Source organism: Gorilla gorilla, chromosome 6 (genome assembly GCF_029281585.2).
Source record: "Gorilla gorilla gorilla isolate KB3781 chromosome 6, NHGRI_mGorGor1-v2.1_pri, whole genome shotgun sequence".
NCBI lineage: Eukaryota > Metazoa > Chordata > Mammalia > Primates > Hominidae > Gorilla > Gorilla gorilla.
Window position 1 is genome coordinate 89,221,358 of NC_073230.2, and position 15,254 is coordinate 89,236,611.

At 47.2% G+C, this 15,254-nt stretch overlaps 2 protein-coding genes across 7 annotated transcripts in view; one reads left to right on the forward strand and one right to left on the reverse strand.

The window, feature by feature from the left end:
• Nucleotides 1-12,747, reverse strand: TMEM225B (transmembrane protein 225B). Of its 6 annotated transcripts, none has more exons than XM_055393154.2 (6): nucleotides 12,664-12,747; nucleotides 10,528-10,608; nucleotides 6,211-6,421; nucleotides 3,908-4,054; nucleotides 2,993-3,130; nucleotides 1-435 (listed from the first exon to the last, which is right to left on the reverse strand). In XM_055393154.2, the coding sequence occupies exons 3-6, from the start codon at nucleotides 6,416-6,418 to the stop codon at nucleotides 263-265; spliced, it is 666 nt and encodes a 221-aa protein (XP_055249129.1). In that variant the 5' UTR covers nucleotides 6,419-6,421; nucleotides 10,528-10,608; nucleotides 12,664-12,747; the 3' UTR covers nucleotides 1-262. The 6 variants fall into 6 exon arrangements, with proteins under 6 accessions (XP_055249129.1, XP_018886494.2, XP_018886490.2 ...); XM_019030949.2 differs by having other exon boundaries at nucleotides 12,656-12,742; XM_019030945.3 differs by lacking the exon at nucleotides 12,664-12,747 and adding an exon at nucleotides 12,430-12,581 and having other exon boundaries at nucleotides 10,528-10,605.
• LOC129523918 (uncharacterized) overlaps nucleotides 8,719-15,254 on the forward strand; it is a 23,172-nt gene continuing 16,636 nt past the window's right edge. The window contains exons 1-3 of the mRNA XM_055347876.1: nucleotides 8,719-8,819; nucleotides 10,746-10,883; nucleotides 12,482-12,751. Of these exons, the coding sequence (XP_055203851.1) occupies nucleotides 8,719-8,819; nucleotides 10,746-10,883; nucleotides 12,482-12,751 (509 nt within the window). The remainder of the gene's footprint in view (nucleotides 8,820-10,745; nucleotides 10,884-12,481; nucleotides 12,752-15,254) is intronic.

Here is a 15,254-nt window from a genome sequence, read left to right on the forward strand (position 1 = left end):
TGAACAAAGTAGCCCTTCTTTTTATTGAAAATACCTGCAAAAACGTCACTTAGGAAGCTCAGAAGAGTTGAAAGGACTTTTAGCAAATTTCACATACAAGCAAGATAGAATCACTGTGAGTATGGGGAGGTGGAGAGTTGATCTGACACGCAAGAAGCTCCTCAAAGGCACAGATACTGGCAGAGAGGGTGGGGAGGACTACAAACAGCTACATGTGTACACTCACATGGCTTGAAGAAGGGTAAAGAAGCCATGTCCTGGGCTAGATGACTGTTTCTGCTGTCACCTGTGTCTCCTTTTGTACTGAGCTCGGTTCTCCTCCCAAACTCTCCAGATTGTCCAGGTACAGGCTCCCATGGTCCTCCTCCATACTCTGGGAAGTGGACAACAAGTGCCAGCAAGGGCAAACCATTTCTTGAATGAGGCAGATGGTACCTAGGGAACAGCCAACGTTTGGGTCAGGTCAGAGAAAGTCCAGAGCTCCACGCCCTAGAGGTCAGGTCCCTCTAGCTCCAGAGCTGCCCTCCCTCATTCTGCCCCCCAATCTAGAGTATTACAGAGAGAGATTACAGACAGGATGCGTCAAAGGACAAGAAGTACAAATACATGTATAAAATCACAGACCCATGGTCAGCACCTAGAAGACATCTCAACAATCATGTAGCCCATTTATGGGTGAAAAAAAAACCTAAGGTTTAGAGAAAGGAAGTTCCAACACAAAACCCAGGCCCAACCCAAGACCTTCAGTGAAGTAAAAGATAGACAACTGACACGAATAAGAACAAACGAGGGATGGACGTGGTAGTTCACACCTGTAATTCCAGTGCTTTGGGAAGCCGAGACAGGAGGGTCTTTTGAGCCCAGGAGTTCGAGACTCATCATGGGCGACATAGCAAGACCTCGTGTTTACCAAAAAAAAATTAAAATTAGCCAGGCATGATGGCATGAGCCTGAAGCCCCACTGACTTGGGAGGGTGAGGCAGGAAGATCGCTTGAGCCCAGGAGGTCAAGGGTGCAGTGAGCTATGATCACACCACTGCCCTCCAGCCTGGGCGAGAGAGCAAGACCTTGTCCCTTTAAAAAAAAAGAACAAATGGCCGGGTGCGGTGGCTCACACCTGTAATCCCAGCACTTTGGGAGGCCGAGGTGGGTGGATCACAAGGTCAGGAGTTCGAGACCAGCCTGGCCAACATGGTGAAACCCCGTCTCTACTAAAAATATACAAATTAGCCAGGCATGGTGGTGCGTGCCTGTAGTCCCAGCTACTTGGGAGGCTGAGGCAGAATTGCTTGAACCTGGGAGACGGAGGTTGCAGTGAGCCGAGATCATGCCACTGCACTCCAGCCTGGGTGACAGAGCAAGACTCCATCTCGGGAACAAAAAGAGATAACAAATGGAGATATCTTGAGTAAATGATCAATGCTGTGTTAAGATGAAGACTAAGATAAAAGACATCTTCTATTTTCAGCATTATAGCAGACTACTCTACCACTAAAAGCCACAAAAATTTTAAATAAAATGTGAGAGAACTTCAAAGAATTCATGGAAATCATGGAAAAATGGAATTAAAAGGTTAAAATATAAAATATTGTAACTCTATTTGGTGAAGGGGAAATTAAGAAATAAAAGCTTAAATATGTGGTTTTTTGTTTGTTTGTTTTTTTGAGATGGAGTCCTGCTGTTGCCCAGGCTGGAGTGCAGTGGTGAGATCTCAGCTCACTGCAACCTCCACCTCCTGGGTTCAAGTGATTATCCTGCTTCAGCCTACTGAGTAGCTGGGATTACAGGCACGCACCACCATACCCAGCTAATTTTTGTATTTTTAGTAGAGATGGGTTTTCGCCATGTTGGCCAGGCTGGTCTTGAACTCCTAACCTCAGGTGGTCCACCCGCCTTGGCCTCCCGAAGTGCTGAGATGACAGGTGTGAGCCAGTGCACCTGGCCATATATACATATATATGTGTGTGTGTGTATATATATATATATATACGTGCACACACACACATATATGTATGTCTATATACATATATATACACACATACATATATATGTGCATATATAAATATATGTGTGTGTGTGTGTATATATATTTTTTTTTAACTAGCTGGCCATGGTGGCACATGCCTGTAGTTCCAGTGATTCAAGAGGCTGAGGCAGGAGGATCGCTTGAGCCCCAGAGTTGGAGGCTGCAGTTGTACCACTGCACTCCAACCTGGGCAACAAAGCAAGACCCTATCTCTTAAAAAAAAAAAAAAGGTAGAGACAGGAATAGATAGCCTAAGGAACCAGGATGGTGGAAGGGAGACTATAAAAATTTGAAACAGTTTATTTCTAAGTCAAGAAGGATAAGAACAGGAAGGCCAAGGATGGGGTTGAAGCTCCAGAGCAGTGCTGTCCGGCAGAACGTTCTGCAGAGAAGGAAATTTCTCTGTCTGCACTGTCCAATATGACAGTGTCCAATAGCCACTGGACATATGTGGTTATTGAACATCGGTGATGTGGCTAGTATGGCTGAGGAACTGAATTCATAACTTTTTATTTTATTTTAGAGATGGAGTTTTGCTCTGTCACCCAGGCTGGAGTGCAGTGATGTGATCTCGGCTCACTGCAACCTCTGCCTCCTGGGTTCAAGCGATTCTCCTGCCTCAACCTCCCGAGTAGCTGGGATTGCAGACATGTGCCATCACGCCCAGCTAATTTTTGTATTTTTAGTAGAGATAGGGTTTCACCATGTTGGCCAGGCTGGTCTCAAACTCCTGGCCTCAAGTGATCCGCCCATCTCGGCCTCCCGAAGCACTGGAATTACAGGTGTGAACCACCACATCTGGCCAATAACTATTTTAATTAACGAAAGTTAAATAGCCACGTCTAACTGGCAGCTGCGGTTTGGAACAGTGCAATTCTAGAGAATCCAAAGGGAGGGCCTCCACAAGACAGGTTCCTAAATCCAGACCGAGGACAAGAAGCAGGGCACTGTTCCCTGGACACTCACCAGCCACTATGAACAGAAAGATGCCAAAGCCCAGCACGTAGTAAGGCCACAGCACGGAGAACTGCAGGGGGCCGAGCTTCATCCTCAGAGCCTCGATCTCCAGGGCATGCAGCACCAAAGCCAGGAAGGCACAGGCCCCTGGAGGGTCACAGGGAGACACCCTTGGTCTCCTCCCATGCTACCCGCCTTCCCTCCAAACTTCACCCCCTGTGGCTCCTGCCTGGAGGCTCCTTCATCCTTGCCCCCTCTCTGAAACAAAACTCCTACCCAGATGCCTGTCCCTCCCTCCTTTCTGACTCATCTTCAAAGCCCATGTGCTTTACCTTCCAGGGAACCATCATCAGAACTCCCTTTCCTAGCACCCTCTGCATCTGCCCTTAGCTCACCTCTGCACCTTAGCAGAGGGTGCAACACTTTGGATTAAATGCAATCCCATTTTCCCACTGCTCTACCTCCACCATTTGCCTAGGAGCCTCTCAGGGTGGAGCCTGGGTCACCCTTTATAAATGTCAAAAGGGGCCAGGTGCAGTGGTTCATGCCTGTAATCTCAGCAATTGGGAGGCTGAGGCAGGAGGACCGCTTGACACCAGGAGTTCAAGGCCAGCCTGGGCAACATAGCGAGATCCCCATCTCTACCAAAAAAAAAATGTTTAAATTAGCCAGGAATGGTGGCGCATGCCTAGAGTCCCATCTACTTGGGAGGCTGAGGTGGGAGGATCACTTTAGCCCAGGAGGTTAAGGCTGCAGTAAGCTATGATAGCACCACTGCACTCCAGCCTGGGTAACAGAGTGAGACCCTGTCCCTAAAAAGAAAAATTATGCCTCTTTTGACATCACAGAGACTGAGCACCCCTCTTTCTCTGGACTCCTCCCCAGGCCCTAGCGAAGGTCAGGGATCACCTAGCTGTTCCACACCTGTGAAGAAGCTGATGCAGGCTAACACAAAGTTTTGCTTCCAGGTCCTTGGGAAGAACTCGGATGCAAAGGGCATCATGATGAAGGTGGTGACGAAAGCCAAGAAAACTGCAGAGAGCAGGAAAACCCGGCCGAGGATGATGTAAACTGCAGGGGAGGGAGAAGTGGGGCTGAAGCTGGGAACCCTGACCCGGAAAGGTCAGAGTCCCTCAGAGCCTGGGCAGGGCTGGCCCCCGGAGCCTCCACCACCCTTAGATCCCAAAGCATGGCCTTGGGACAAAGGTGGTGACCATGCCACTTTGGCCCCAAGAATGCTTTGGCCCCACAATTTGATTCCCAATGGCATAGAAATATAGGGAAAAAAATTAAATTGACAATGTCAGACACTGAAATCACCAGTTCTTAATAAATATATTTTTTCTTTTTTTGAAACAGGGTCTCCCACTATCGCCCCAGCTGGAGTGTGGTGGTGCAATCTCAGCTCACTGTAACTTTGACTTCACAGGCTCAAGCAATCCTCCTGCCTCAGCCTCCAGAGTAGCTGGGACCACAGGCATGTACCACCACACCTGGCTAATTTTTTTATTTTTATGTTTTGTAGAAACAGGGTCTTGCTCCGTCGCCCAAGCTAGAGTGCAGTGGCACCATGATAGCTCACTGCAGCCTCAACCTCCTGCGCTCCAGCGATCCTCCCATTTTAGCCTCTCAACGTGCTGGGATGACAGGCGTGAGCCACCGTGCCTGGCCTTAACAAATGTTATTATGTGAATTTGGTTGTACCAAACCATGTATCATCCACTAGGGGAAAATGGTGGTTTTAAAAAGCAACACAAAATCGATTTCTTGTGATAAAATTTGTTGCACGTGCAAATGTGAAGAATCACACCTGTATCGGTTACCCTGAAGTAATTCGCCTGTGGAAAATCAGAACTTTGTGAGGTCAAAATGTTCTGAATGCTGAGGGAATCCCCACATCTTTATTTAATTTTCCTAGTTAATAGGAGTGAGACTGGGTGCAATGGTTCACGCCTGTAATCTCAACACTTTGGGAGGCTGATGTGGGAGGATTGCCTGAGGCCAGGAGTTGGAGACCAGCCTGGGCCACATAGTAAGACCCCATCTCTACAAGAAATTTTAAAAAGTTGGGCACGGTGGGGCACACCTGTAGTCCCAGCTACTTGGGAGGCTGAGGCAGGAGGATCACTTGAGCTGAGGAGATGGAGGCTGCAGTGAGCTATGATCACACCAGCCTGGGCAACAGAGCGAGATCCTGTTTTTACAAAACCTAAAATTAAAAAATTAGCTGGGAGCTGTGCTGCGCACCTGTAGTCCCAACTACTCAGGAGGCTAAGGTGGGAGGATCGCTTGAACTCAAGAGTTGGAGGCTGCAGTGAGCTGTGATCACACCAGCCTGGGTGACAAAGTGAGATCCTGTTTTTTACAAAACATAAAATTAAAAAATTAGCTGGGAGCTATGGTGAGCACAGGTAGTCCCAACTACTCAGAAGGCTGAGGCGGGAGGATCGCTTGAACTCAGGAGGTGGAGGCTGCAGTGAGCCATGATCACGCCACTGCACTTCAGCCTGGGCAACAGAGTGAGACCCATCTCTAAAAGCAACAACAACAACAGAATTAGTGAAATAGACCAAAATTAGCAGAGCCAGAGTCTGATAACAGGGTGATTTGTTCTCTGACTGCTGGCATGATGCAGACCCATGTGAAAATGAGTTTGCATACCCTCCTGAGCTGGCAGAGGTGGGCAGCTGGCAGTGGGATAAGGAGTCAAAGTTGCTGTTGAAGCCCCAGATATCCCAGAGTCTACCCTTGGGTTAACCAAGCCTGGTTAATTTTTTGTGTTTTGTTGTTGTTGTTGTTGTTGTTGTTGTTGTTGTTGTTGTTGTTTTGAGACAGGGCCTCACTCTCACTCCCAGGCTGGAATGCAGTGGCATGATCACAGCTCACTGCAGCCTCGAACTCCTGGGCTCAAGCAGGAGCCCTCCAACCTCAGCCTTTTGAGTAGCTGGGACTACAGGCACATGCCACCATGCTCAGCTAATTTTCTCATTTTTGTAGCAACAGGGTTTGGCTATGTTGCCCAGGCTGGTCTTGAACTCCTGGCCTCAAGCAATCCTCTCGCTTCGGCCTTCCAAAGTGCTGGGATTACAAGTGCAAGCCACCGCGTCCAGCCCTGAGCTAATTAGATTTTGTCCTCTCTGCTCCCACCCTGTTCTTTCACCCCCCACCTCTGTCCCGACACTGGCCCCATCTCCCTCTCTCTCCTCCCCGCCTCCATCCCTCCTTACTGGATAACGGTCGAGGCTTCCAGCATTTGGCATTGAAGCAGTTCTCAAATAGGCCACTGAAAAAGACTTCGTGGGACTCCTTGTTCGTCAGTCGCACCCAGAAGGGAAAGATGGAGACCACCAGTATAAGCAGGTAGCCTAGGGAGGTTAAGGCTGGGACTATGGCCCAGGAGAATCCCTTCATGTCCTTGTCCTCTAACGTCAGCATCACCTGTGTAAGAGAAAAGTGATCGTGGAGGTGGGACACCGACCCAAATTCTCCTGCAGCACAGAGGGAAGGAGACAGTGGCTGGGGAAATGTCAGTGCTGTGTGTGGCGCATATGTGAAACTCAGTAAATGATGATTTCTTTGCTTAACTTTACAGCCTACACACCTCTGCAGCAGACCAAAAAAAAATGCATAAAATGCTTTCTGTCGCTAAATCACTGGGTGATCTTGGGCATGTCAGGTTCCCTCTCTGAGCCCTCTTCCTCTGGTAAAGTGAGGAGGTTGAACTGGGCCATTCACAAGGCCTCCTCAGCTTTAAAGTTCTCAACTTTCAGCTGGGTGCAGTGGTTCACACCTGCAATCCCACTACTTTGGGAGGCTGAGACAGGCGGATCGCTTGAGTCCAGGAGTTCAAGACCAGCCTGGGCAACATGGCGAAACCCCATCTCTACCAAAAATTAGCCAGGCATGGTGTTGCACACCTGTAGTCCCAGCTACTCAGGAGCCTGAGGTGAGAGGATCACCTAAGCCCAGGAAGGTCAAGGCTGCAGTGAACCATGATCACACCACTGCCCTCCAGCCTGGGTGACAGAGCAAGACCTTGTCTCAAAAAAAAAAAAAAAAAAAAAATTAAATAATTGTTTAAAAAAAGAAAAAAACGAAAGTTCTAAGCTTTCAATTCTTTTTTTTTTTTTTTTAAGAAGGAGTCTCGCTGTTGTCAGCCCAGGCTGGAGTGCAATGGCACCATCTCAGCTCACTGCAACCTCTGCCTCCCAGGTTCCAGCAATACTCCTGCCTCAGCCTCCTGAGTAGCTGAGATTACAGGCGCCTGCCACCACGCCCAGTTAATTTTTGTATTTTTAGTAGAGACAGGGTTTCACCATGTTGGCCAGGCTGGTCTCGAACTCCTGACCTCAAGTGATCCACCCACCTCAGCCTCCCAAGGTGCTGGGACTGCAGGTGTGAGCCACCATGCCCGGCCCTAAGCTTTCAATTCTATCAACAGCCACCTCTACTGGCCATCAGAAGGACAACTCCAGCCTATTTTGCAGTCACCTGTCTTCCTTTTGGGATTTCAGACTGAGAACCAAGGGGAGATATTCAGACCAGAGCCTTAGGTGCCCTTATTCAGTGACTGGCCTTCTGACCACAGGAACTGTGGGTTTAGGTGGGGAGAGGTCCATGTGCGCAGGAGGAGCCCCTGCTGAGAAATGAGCAGGTCATGTACAAACAGGAAGTTTTACAAAGTGTTCTGGTGTTTCATAGAGCCTCCTGCAGCCCGGGCCCTCAGTGAAGGATCCCTATCACGTGGAGTTCCTCCCCCAAACCCATCTTCTCTTTCATCACCATCTGTCACTAAGATGTCTCCTTTTGTGGCCAGTCACTGGTGGCTCATGCCTATAATCCCAGCATTTTGGAAGGCTGTGGTGGGAGGATCGCATGAACTCAGGAGTTTTGAGACCAGCCTAGGCAACACAGTCAGACCAGTCTCCACAAGAAATTGTTAAAAATTAGCGAGGCTGGGGGCATGTGCCTGTCTGTAGTTCCCAGCTACTTGGGAGGACGAGGCAGGAGGATCTCTTGAGCCCAGGAGTTAGAGACTGCAGTGAGCTATGATCATGCCGCCGTACTCCAGCCTGGGCAACAAAGCAAGACCTTGTCTCTAAAAGAATAAAAATTTTCAAAAGATGTCATCTTTTGAATGAGTAGTTACACCGTGGTGGGTAAGTGCTGGCTGGTCTTGTCTCAGCTTCATCACTTCCTAGCTGTGTGATCTTGGGGAACTTGCTCAGAGTCTCAGGACCTTGCTTTCCCCATCTGGAAAAGGAAGGATATAACACCTGCCTAATGATAAGGAAGGATATATTATAACACCTGCCCAATGATAAGAATACAACACCTGCCACTGAGAGGACCAAATGAAATAACGCATACCAAAGTGTCCAACACAGTGCTGAGCACTCAGGTGCTTGGTTAAAGTTGGGAGGGCAGGGATGGAGGGCAGACTTCTAAAATTCAGATATCCCTGTGGGAGAAGGGGCTGGAGGCCACACTCAACTTCAGGACAAATTGTTTCAACGAATCTGCTTTCCCCTCTGTGCTGAGCCTGGCAGCTCTGAGGAATAAGAGTTATCCAGCAATGGGAAGGAAGGAAGCAGGGACAGTGATTGGAGCTGCAGGGAGGGTGGGCCTGGCCGGAGGCCTCCAGGTGGCACTGTGATGACCCTCGCTACCTGGCAGTGCAGAAAGGGGGCATCAGGAGGTGAAAGGAAGATGTGACAAGGGAGGTGCACCCCAAGATGACAGCCTTTCTTTCCAAGTCCTACCCAAAGCCAGACCTGGGGACTCTTGCCTGTGCAAGGCTGGGCTTGGCAGCATCACGGTTTTCAAGCTGTGCCTGGTCAGTAGAGAGCACAAGGCCCTCGAAGTGAGCATGCTTTCCTCCCCTGCTCCCACACCCTGTGCAAACCTTGCCCAGTGCAGGCACTGGGGCCTCTACCCAATCCCCATGCAGACCCTCACTGCAGCCAGAGAATGGGGCATCTTTGCCCATGCAGATACTTGCTGCAGCCAGGGAAGGGGGGCATCTCTGAGAGCTACCAATGGCTATGGCTGAACAAGCCTAATGGCAGAGGGCAGAGGTGTGGCTCCCTCCCTGTACCCCCCACACCCAAGTACCCTGGTTATAAACAGGTAAACACATGTTCATCTTCGATGCTGTCAGAGTGACTTGAAAATGTTTGTACTTTCTCTTCCTTTCTGACATTCTCTAGTTTCTCTTCTTCCCACTTGAAAAATTGAATTATTCCCTTCTTTCCTTATTATTTTTTGTTTTTAGATACAGGGTCTCACTCTGTCACCCAGGCTAAACCTCCTGGGCACAAGTGATCCTCCCACCTCAGCCTCCTGAGTAGCTGGGACTACAGGTGCGTGCCACCACGCCCAGCTAATTTTTTAATTTTTTGTAGAGACAGGGGTCTAACTATGTTGCCCAGGGTGTCTTAAACTCCTGAGCTTAAGTGATCTTCCTGCCTTGGCCTCCCAAAGAGTTGGGATTACAGGCTTGAACCACCACACCCGGCCCTTCCCTCTCTTTAAATCTCCCCTTTCCATCTCCCATCCACTCTCCAGGTCATACAAGTCACCCCAACCTCAGGGCTTCCGCTTCCTTCTATCTAAAATGATGAAGTCTGTTGGACCAGAGGGCATTGAGGCATCCTTCTAGTATTAGAACTCAATGGGAAGGAGTCATGGCTGCATCTTGATCCTGTCCTCTGTATAGATGGAAGTACACTGGGCATTCTCATTTGATAGGGGGCACCTCTTCCTGTCTACCCCATCTCCACCTGAATGTGACTAGAAGTGATCTCCGTCTCCTTTATTTTCTACCTTTTTTTCTCTCCTTCACCCAAACCCTAGCCTTGGGCTCATGCTGGTTCTTCCCTCTCCCCAACCCCACTTCCATCTCATCAGCCTTCCTCATCTTCTCAGTTTTCCCTTCATAAAGTTCCCCAACCTTCCAACCTTCCTGTCCCCACGCCTGCCATGTCTCCCTCCACACCTGGAACATCACCATCATCCCCAGGCTCCTCTGGCCTCTGTACCTGGTGATTTGGTTTGGCTGTGTCCCCACCCAAATCTCACCTTGCACTGTAATAATCCCCATGTGTCAAGAGCAGGGCCAGGTGGAGATAATTGAATCACAGGGGCAGTTTCCCCCATACTGTTCTCGTGGTAGTGAATAAGTCTCACAAGATCTGACGGTTTTATAAGTGGAAGTTCCCCTGCTCAAGCTCTCTCCTGCCAGCCACCATGAAAGATGTGACTCTGCTCTTCATTTGCCTTCAGCCGTGATTGTGAGGCCTCCGCAGCCATGTGGTGTGAGTCAATTAAACCTCTTTCCTTTATAAGTTACCCAGTCTTGGGTATGTCTTTATTAGCAGCATGAGAACAGACTAATACACCTGGGTTCCTTCCTGGGGGCGGGGGTGCCTGTTCTGCTCCCCAAATTTTCCAAACCCCACTCCCCTGAAAAGTGCAGCTTGGTCCTGTCCACTCCACGCAGCCCTCCCAGCCACTCCCTCAGCAAAAATTCACTGTGCACTTACAGGTCGCCCCACTCCCAATGTAGGCCAATGGTGGGGATTCAGAGATGAAAAAAGGCAGGAACTCAGAGGCTCTTGGAACTGCTAGGGAGAGAGACACAGAAACACATCATGTGATGCAGTGCTTTTGTCTTCACAGCCCGGGGTTGCTTTGGGGCCAGGTATACCCCAGGGCACTACCCCTTATCTGTCCCATTCCCACCGGCCCCTCCACTCTCCAGTGATGAGGACCTTGTCCTCCTTTCCCTGGGCACCAGGCCAGGTCCCTCCCTGAAGCAGCCCTTAGTGCCAGCACTGGACAAGGTTACATCTTCGGATACACAACTTCAGATCCGCTCGGATATAGGCCAGATTGAAAGGTCATAGATATTTGAATATAAGAGGGGATTTGTAGATCCTTTTGTACAGAAGCAGAGATGGAGAGCTGGAGAGAGGGAATGACCGGTGGAGGATTCCACAGCCCATCAGTGCTGGCACAGGGACCAGAATACTGCATCACTGCCAGGACAGCCTCACCAGCCACCAATGGCCGGCAGTTCAATTCAGTGATTCCCAAATCTGGAATTCTGTGGATCCAGAGAATGCTTTCTTATAGGCATGTGCATGTGTGAGAAAGAGAGAATGGGGGAATATACGACTGCCAACTTTTTATTTTGCCAAGAGCATTAAAAACACAGCAACTTATCTACTGTCACTGGTTTGGTTTTTATTCAAATTTTTGTTGTTGTTGTTTTTTGAGACAGGGTCTTGTGTCACCCAGGCTGGAGTGCAGTGGTGCATTCATGCCTCCTGGGCACAAGCGATCCTCCTGCCTCAGCCTCCCGAGTAGCTGGGACTACAGGTGTATGCCATTACACCTGGCTAATTTTTTTTTTGAGATGGGGTCTTGCTATGTTGCCCAGGCAACCCCTGGGCTCAAGTGATCCTCCCACCTTTACCTCCCAAAGTGCTGAAATTACAGGCATGAGGCCCCATGTCTGGCCAAATTATTATTTTTTGAAGGACCCATGGGCCGGGCGCGGTGGCTCACGCCTGTAATCCCAGCACTTTGGGAGGCCGAGGCAGGTGGATCACGAGATCAGGAGATCGAGACCATCCTGGCTAACACGGTGAAACCCCGTCTCTACTAAAAATACAAAAAAAAAAAAAAATTAGCCAGGCGTGGTGGGGGCGCCTGTAGTCCCAGCTACTCAGGAGGCTGAGGCAGGAGAATGGCGTGAACCCGGGAGGCGGAGCTTGCAGTGAGGCGAGATCGTGCCACTGCACTGCAGCCTGGGCGACACAACCACAGCGAGACTCCGTCTCAAAAAACAGAAAGGACCCATAACACCAGGAGGTAAGAAAAGCTGTGTACCCCGTGGTGGTGCCTGGACCAGCATCTGAGGACCACTGGCTTGGCAGGAGGTTCCTGGTCCCTAGGCCCCCTTCGGCGCCTGAGCTGCAGCCCCGCACCTCCCAGGCCCTGGCACTTCACGGGAAAGTCGGCAGCTGCTCTGGGGATGAAGGAAGTGGGCGACCTGAAGGGCATCCTGGTTTGGAATGGGAAAGAGACCTTCCCTTCCCACTGTTTCCTCCGGTCATTTGTGGCAACTTGGACTGCACATTGACCCAGGGTAGGGTCAGAGGTTCCTTCACGTTGACAACCGTCCTCGGCCCTTTCCCCTGAATGCCAGGACTCCGCCCTTCCGTGGCCCCAAAGCCATAGGGATATTTTCAAGACCCCAAGCTGGGCCCTAACCAGGCCATCCGCCCCCAGCCCCTGCCCCGGGCGTCCCACAGCCAGTTAGGCGATGTTCGGCCTTGGGTGGGTAGGGGGACTTCCCCACATCCTCTCCCAACCTCTCCCAACCTGTGGGGCCACCTTGCTCTCCCCCCTACTGGTCTCCCCTCTACCCTTCCCTCCACCTGCGGCACCGTCGTAGGCGGTTTCGCGTCCCGGAGCTGGGCTGCCCTCCAGGCGGGTCACGGTGGGACCCTCGCCCTTCACTCCAGGCTCCACCGCGCTCCTGGAGCTTCCGTTGGCCCCAGAGGTCCCGGCGGGGGGTTGCCCCGACCCGGGGGAGGAGCCCACTGAGCCTGGGCCTCTGAGCGGAGCTCCAGCTCCAGCTCTGCGGAGGAGACGCGGGCTCACCTCCCTACCTGCCGCCCCGGCCACCGCAAACCTGGCGGGTGGAGGGTGGGGAAACCTGGCCCTGGCGTCTGCCCACAGTACCGGCTTCGCTCACGGGTGTGTGGGGGCGGAGGAACAGAGAGCGGGAGGGATCTGAATTCAAATCCTAGCTCTGCCATTACCAGCGTGGGGACTTTGAATAAATTTCCTGTGTCTCCTTCCTGGGTCCTGGGCTTCTAATCTGTAAAATGGGAATAATAATAGTATTAATAATATAGTGTTAATAGTATTAACACTATTATATTAATGATATACTATTAACACTATCATATTAGTAATATAGTGTTGAGTGTTAACACATATTAATAATATAGCGTTAATAGCATTAACACTATTGTATTAATAATATAGGGTTACTATTAACACTGCTATATTAATAATACATGATTAACACTATTAATAATATAATAGTGTTAACACTATAATATTAACAATAAAATATAGTGTTAACACTATTATAGTGTTAACACTATTATGTTATATTAATAACACTATTATATTAATAATAATTGTTAATAATATAGTGTTAACAGTATTATAATTATATTAATAATTAATAACACTCGTATATTAATATTATAATTAATAATAAAGTGTTAATAGTATTAACACTATTATATTAATGATAATAGTGTTAACACTATTAATAATGTAATAGTATCTACACTATAATAATAATATAGTGTTTCATAATGTAGTGTTAACACTATTTTATATTCATAATATAGTGTTAGGCCGGGCGCGGTGGCTCACGCCTGTAATCCCAGTCCTTTGGGAGGCCAAGGCAGGCGGATCACGAGGTCAGAAGATCGAGACCATCCTGGCTAACACGGTGAAACCCCGTCTCTACTAAAAAATACAAAAAATTAGCCGGGCGTGGTGGCGGGCTCCTGTAGTCCCAGTTACTCGGGAGACTGAGGCAGGAGAATGGTGTGAACCTGGGAGGCGGAGCTTGCAGTGAGCAGAGATGGCGCCACTGCACTCCAGCCTGGGCGACAGAGCAAGACTCTGTCTCAAATAATAATAATAATACAGTGTTAACACTATTATATTAATAATATAGTGTTAATAGTATTAACATTATTATATTAATAATATAGTGTTAATAGTATTAACATTATTATATTAATAATATACTGTTAATAGTATTAACATTATTATATTAATAATATAGTGTTAACACATATTAGTAATGTAGTGTTAACACTATCATATTAAAAATATAGTGTTAGTAGTATTAACTCTCATATTAATAACAGTGTTAACACTATTATATTACTAATATAGTCTCAATAGTATTAACATTATTATATTAATAGTAGCACACTGTGATATTACTAATAGCTGTAATGTTAATGATATTCAGTGTTAGCACACTGTGTTAACACACTGTGGTATTACTAACATCTATGATATAGTATTCAGTGTTAGCACACTGTGATATTACTAATATTTGTGACATTAATAATATCCAGTGTTAGCACACTGTGAACACACTGTGATATTACTAATATCTATATTATGTATCATATTAGTGATATCCAGTGTTAGCACACTGTATTAACACACTGTGATATTACTAATATCTGTGATATTAATAATATCCAGTGTTAGCACACTGTGCTATTACCAATATTTGTGACATTAATAATTTCCAATGTTGGCACACTGCAATGTTAATAATATCTATGATACTAAAAATATCCAGTGTTAGCACCCTGTGATGTGTTAATAATGTCTATGATATTAATAATATCAAGTGTTAGCACCCTGTGATGTGTTAATAATAATATGATATTAATAAAATCTAGTATTAGCACCCTGTGACTTCCTAATAATAATATCCAGTGTTTGCACCCTGTGTTATGTTAATATCAATGATATTAATAATATCCAGTGTTAGCACACCGTGATAATAATATCCAGTGTTAACACAGTGTTAGTACATTGTGATATTAATAATTTATATGATATTCATAATATCCAGTGTTAGCACACTGTGTTAGCAAAATGTGATATTGATATCTATGATCTTCATAGTGTCCAGTGTTAGCACACTGTGATATTAATATTATCTATGATATTCATAATATCCAGTGTTTGTTAGCACACTGTGTTATCATACCATATTATTCATAATATCCATGATATTAATGCTGATATCCAGTGTTAACACACTATGTTAACACACTGTGATACTATTCATAGTATCTGTGATATTATTACTAACACACATTAGATATTAATACTAATATCCAGTGTTAACACACTGTTATATTATTCAGAATATTCATATTACTACTAATGTCCAGTGTTAACACACTGTGATATTTTTCATGATATCACTAATATCCAGTGTTGACATACTGTGTTAACACACTGTGATATTATTCCTAATATCCACAATATTACTACTGATATCCACTGTTGTTAACACACGGTGATATTATTCATAATATCCAGTGTATTACTATTGATATCCAGGGTGTTAATACAATTAATATCCATGATATTATGAATAATATCACCCTGTGATATCCAGGATGATATCCTGATACTG

Coding starts and splice junctions, on each gene's coding strand:
- TMEM225B (XM_055393154.2), bottom strand. CDS start 6,418: ATGCTGACGTTAGAGGACAAGGACATGAAGGGATTCTCCTGGGCCATA. Junction 4,055..6,210: donor GAAGCCTCGACCGTTATCCA/GTAAGGAGGGAT, acceptor CCTCCCCTGCAG/TTTACATCATCCTCGGCCGG. Junction 436..2,992: donor CTTTCTGTTCATAGTGGCTG/GTGAGTGTCCAG, acceptor GCTGTTCCCTAG/GTACCATCTGCCTCATTCAA.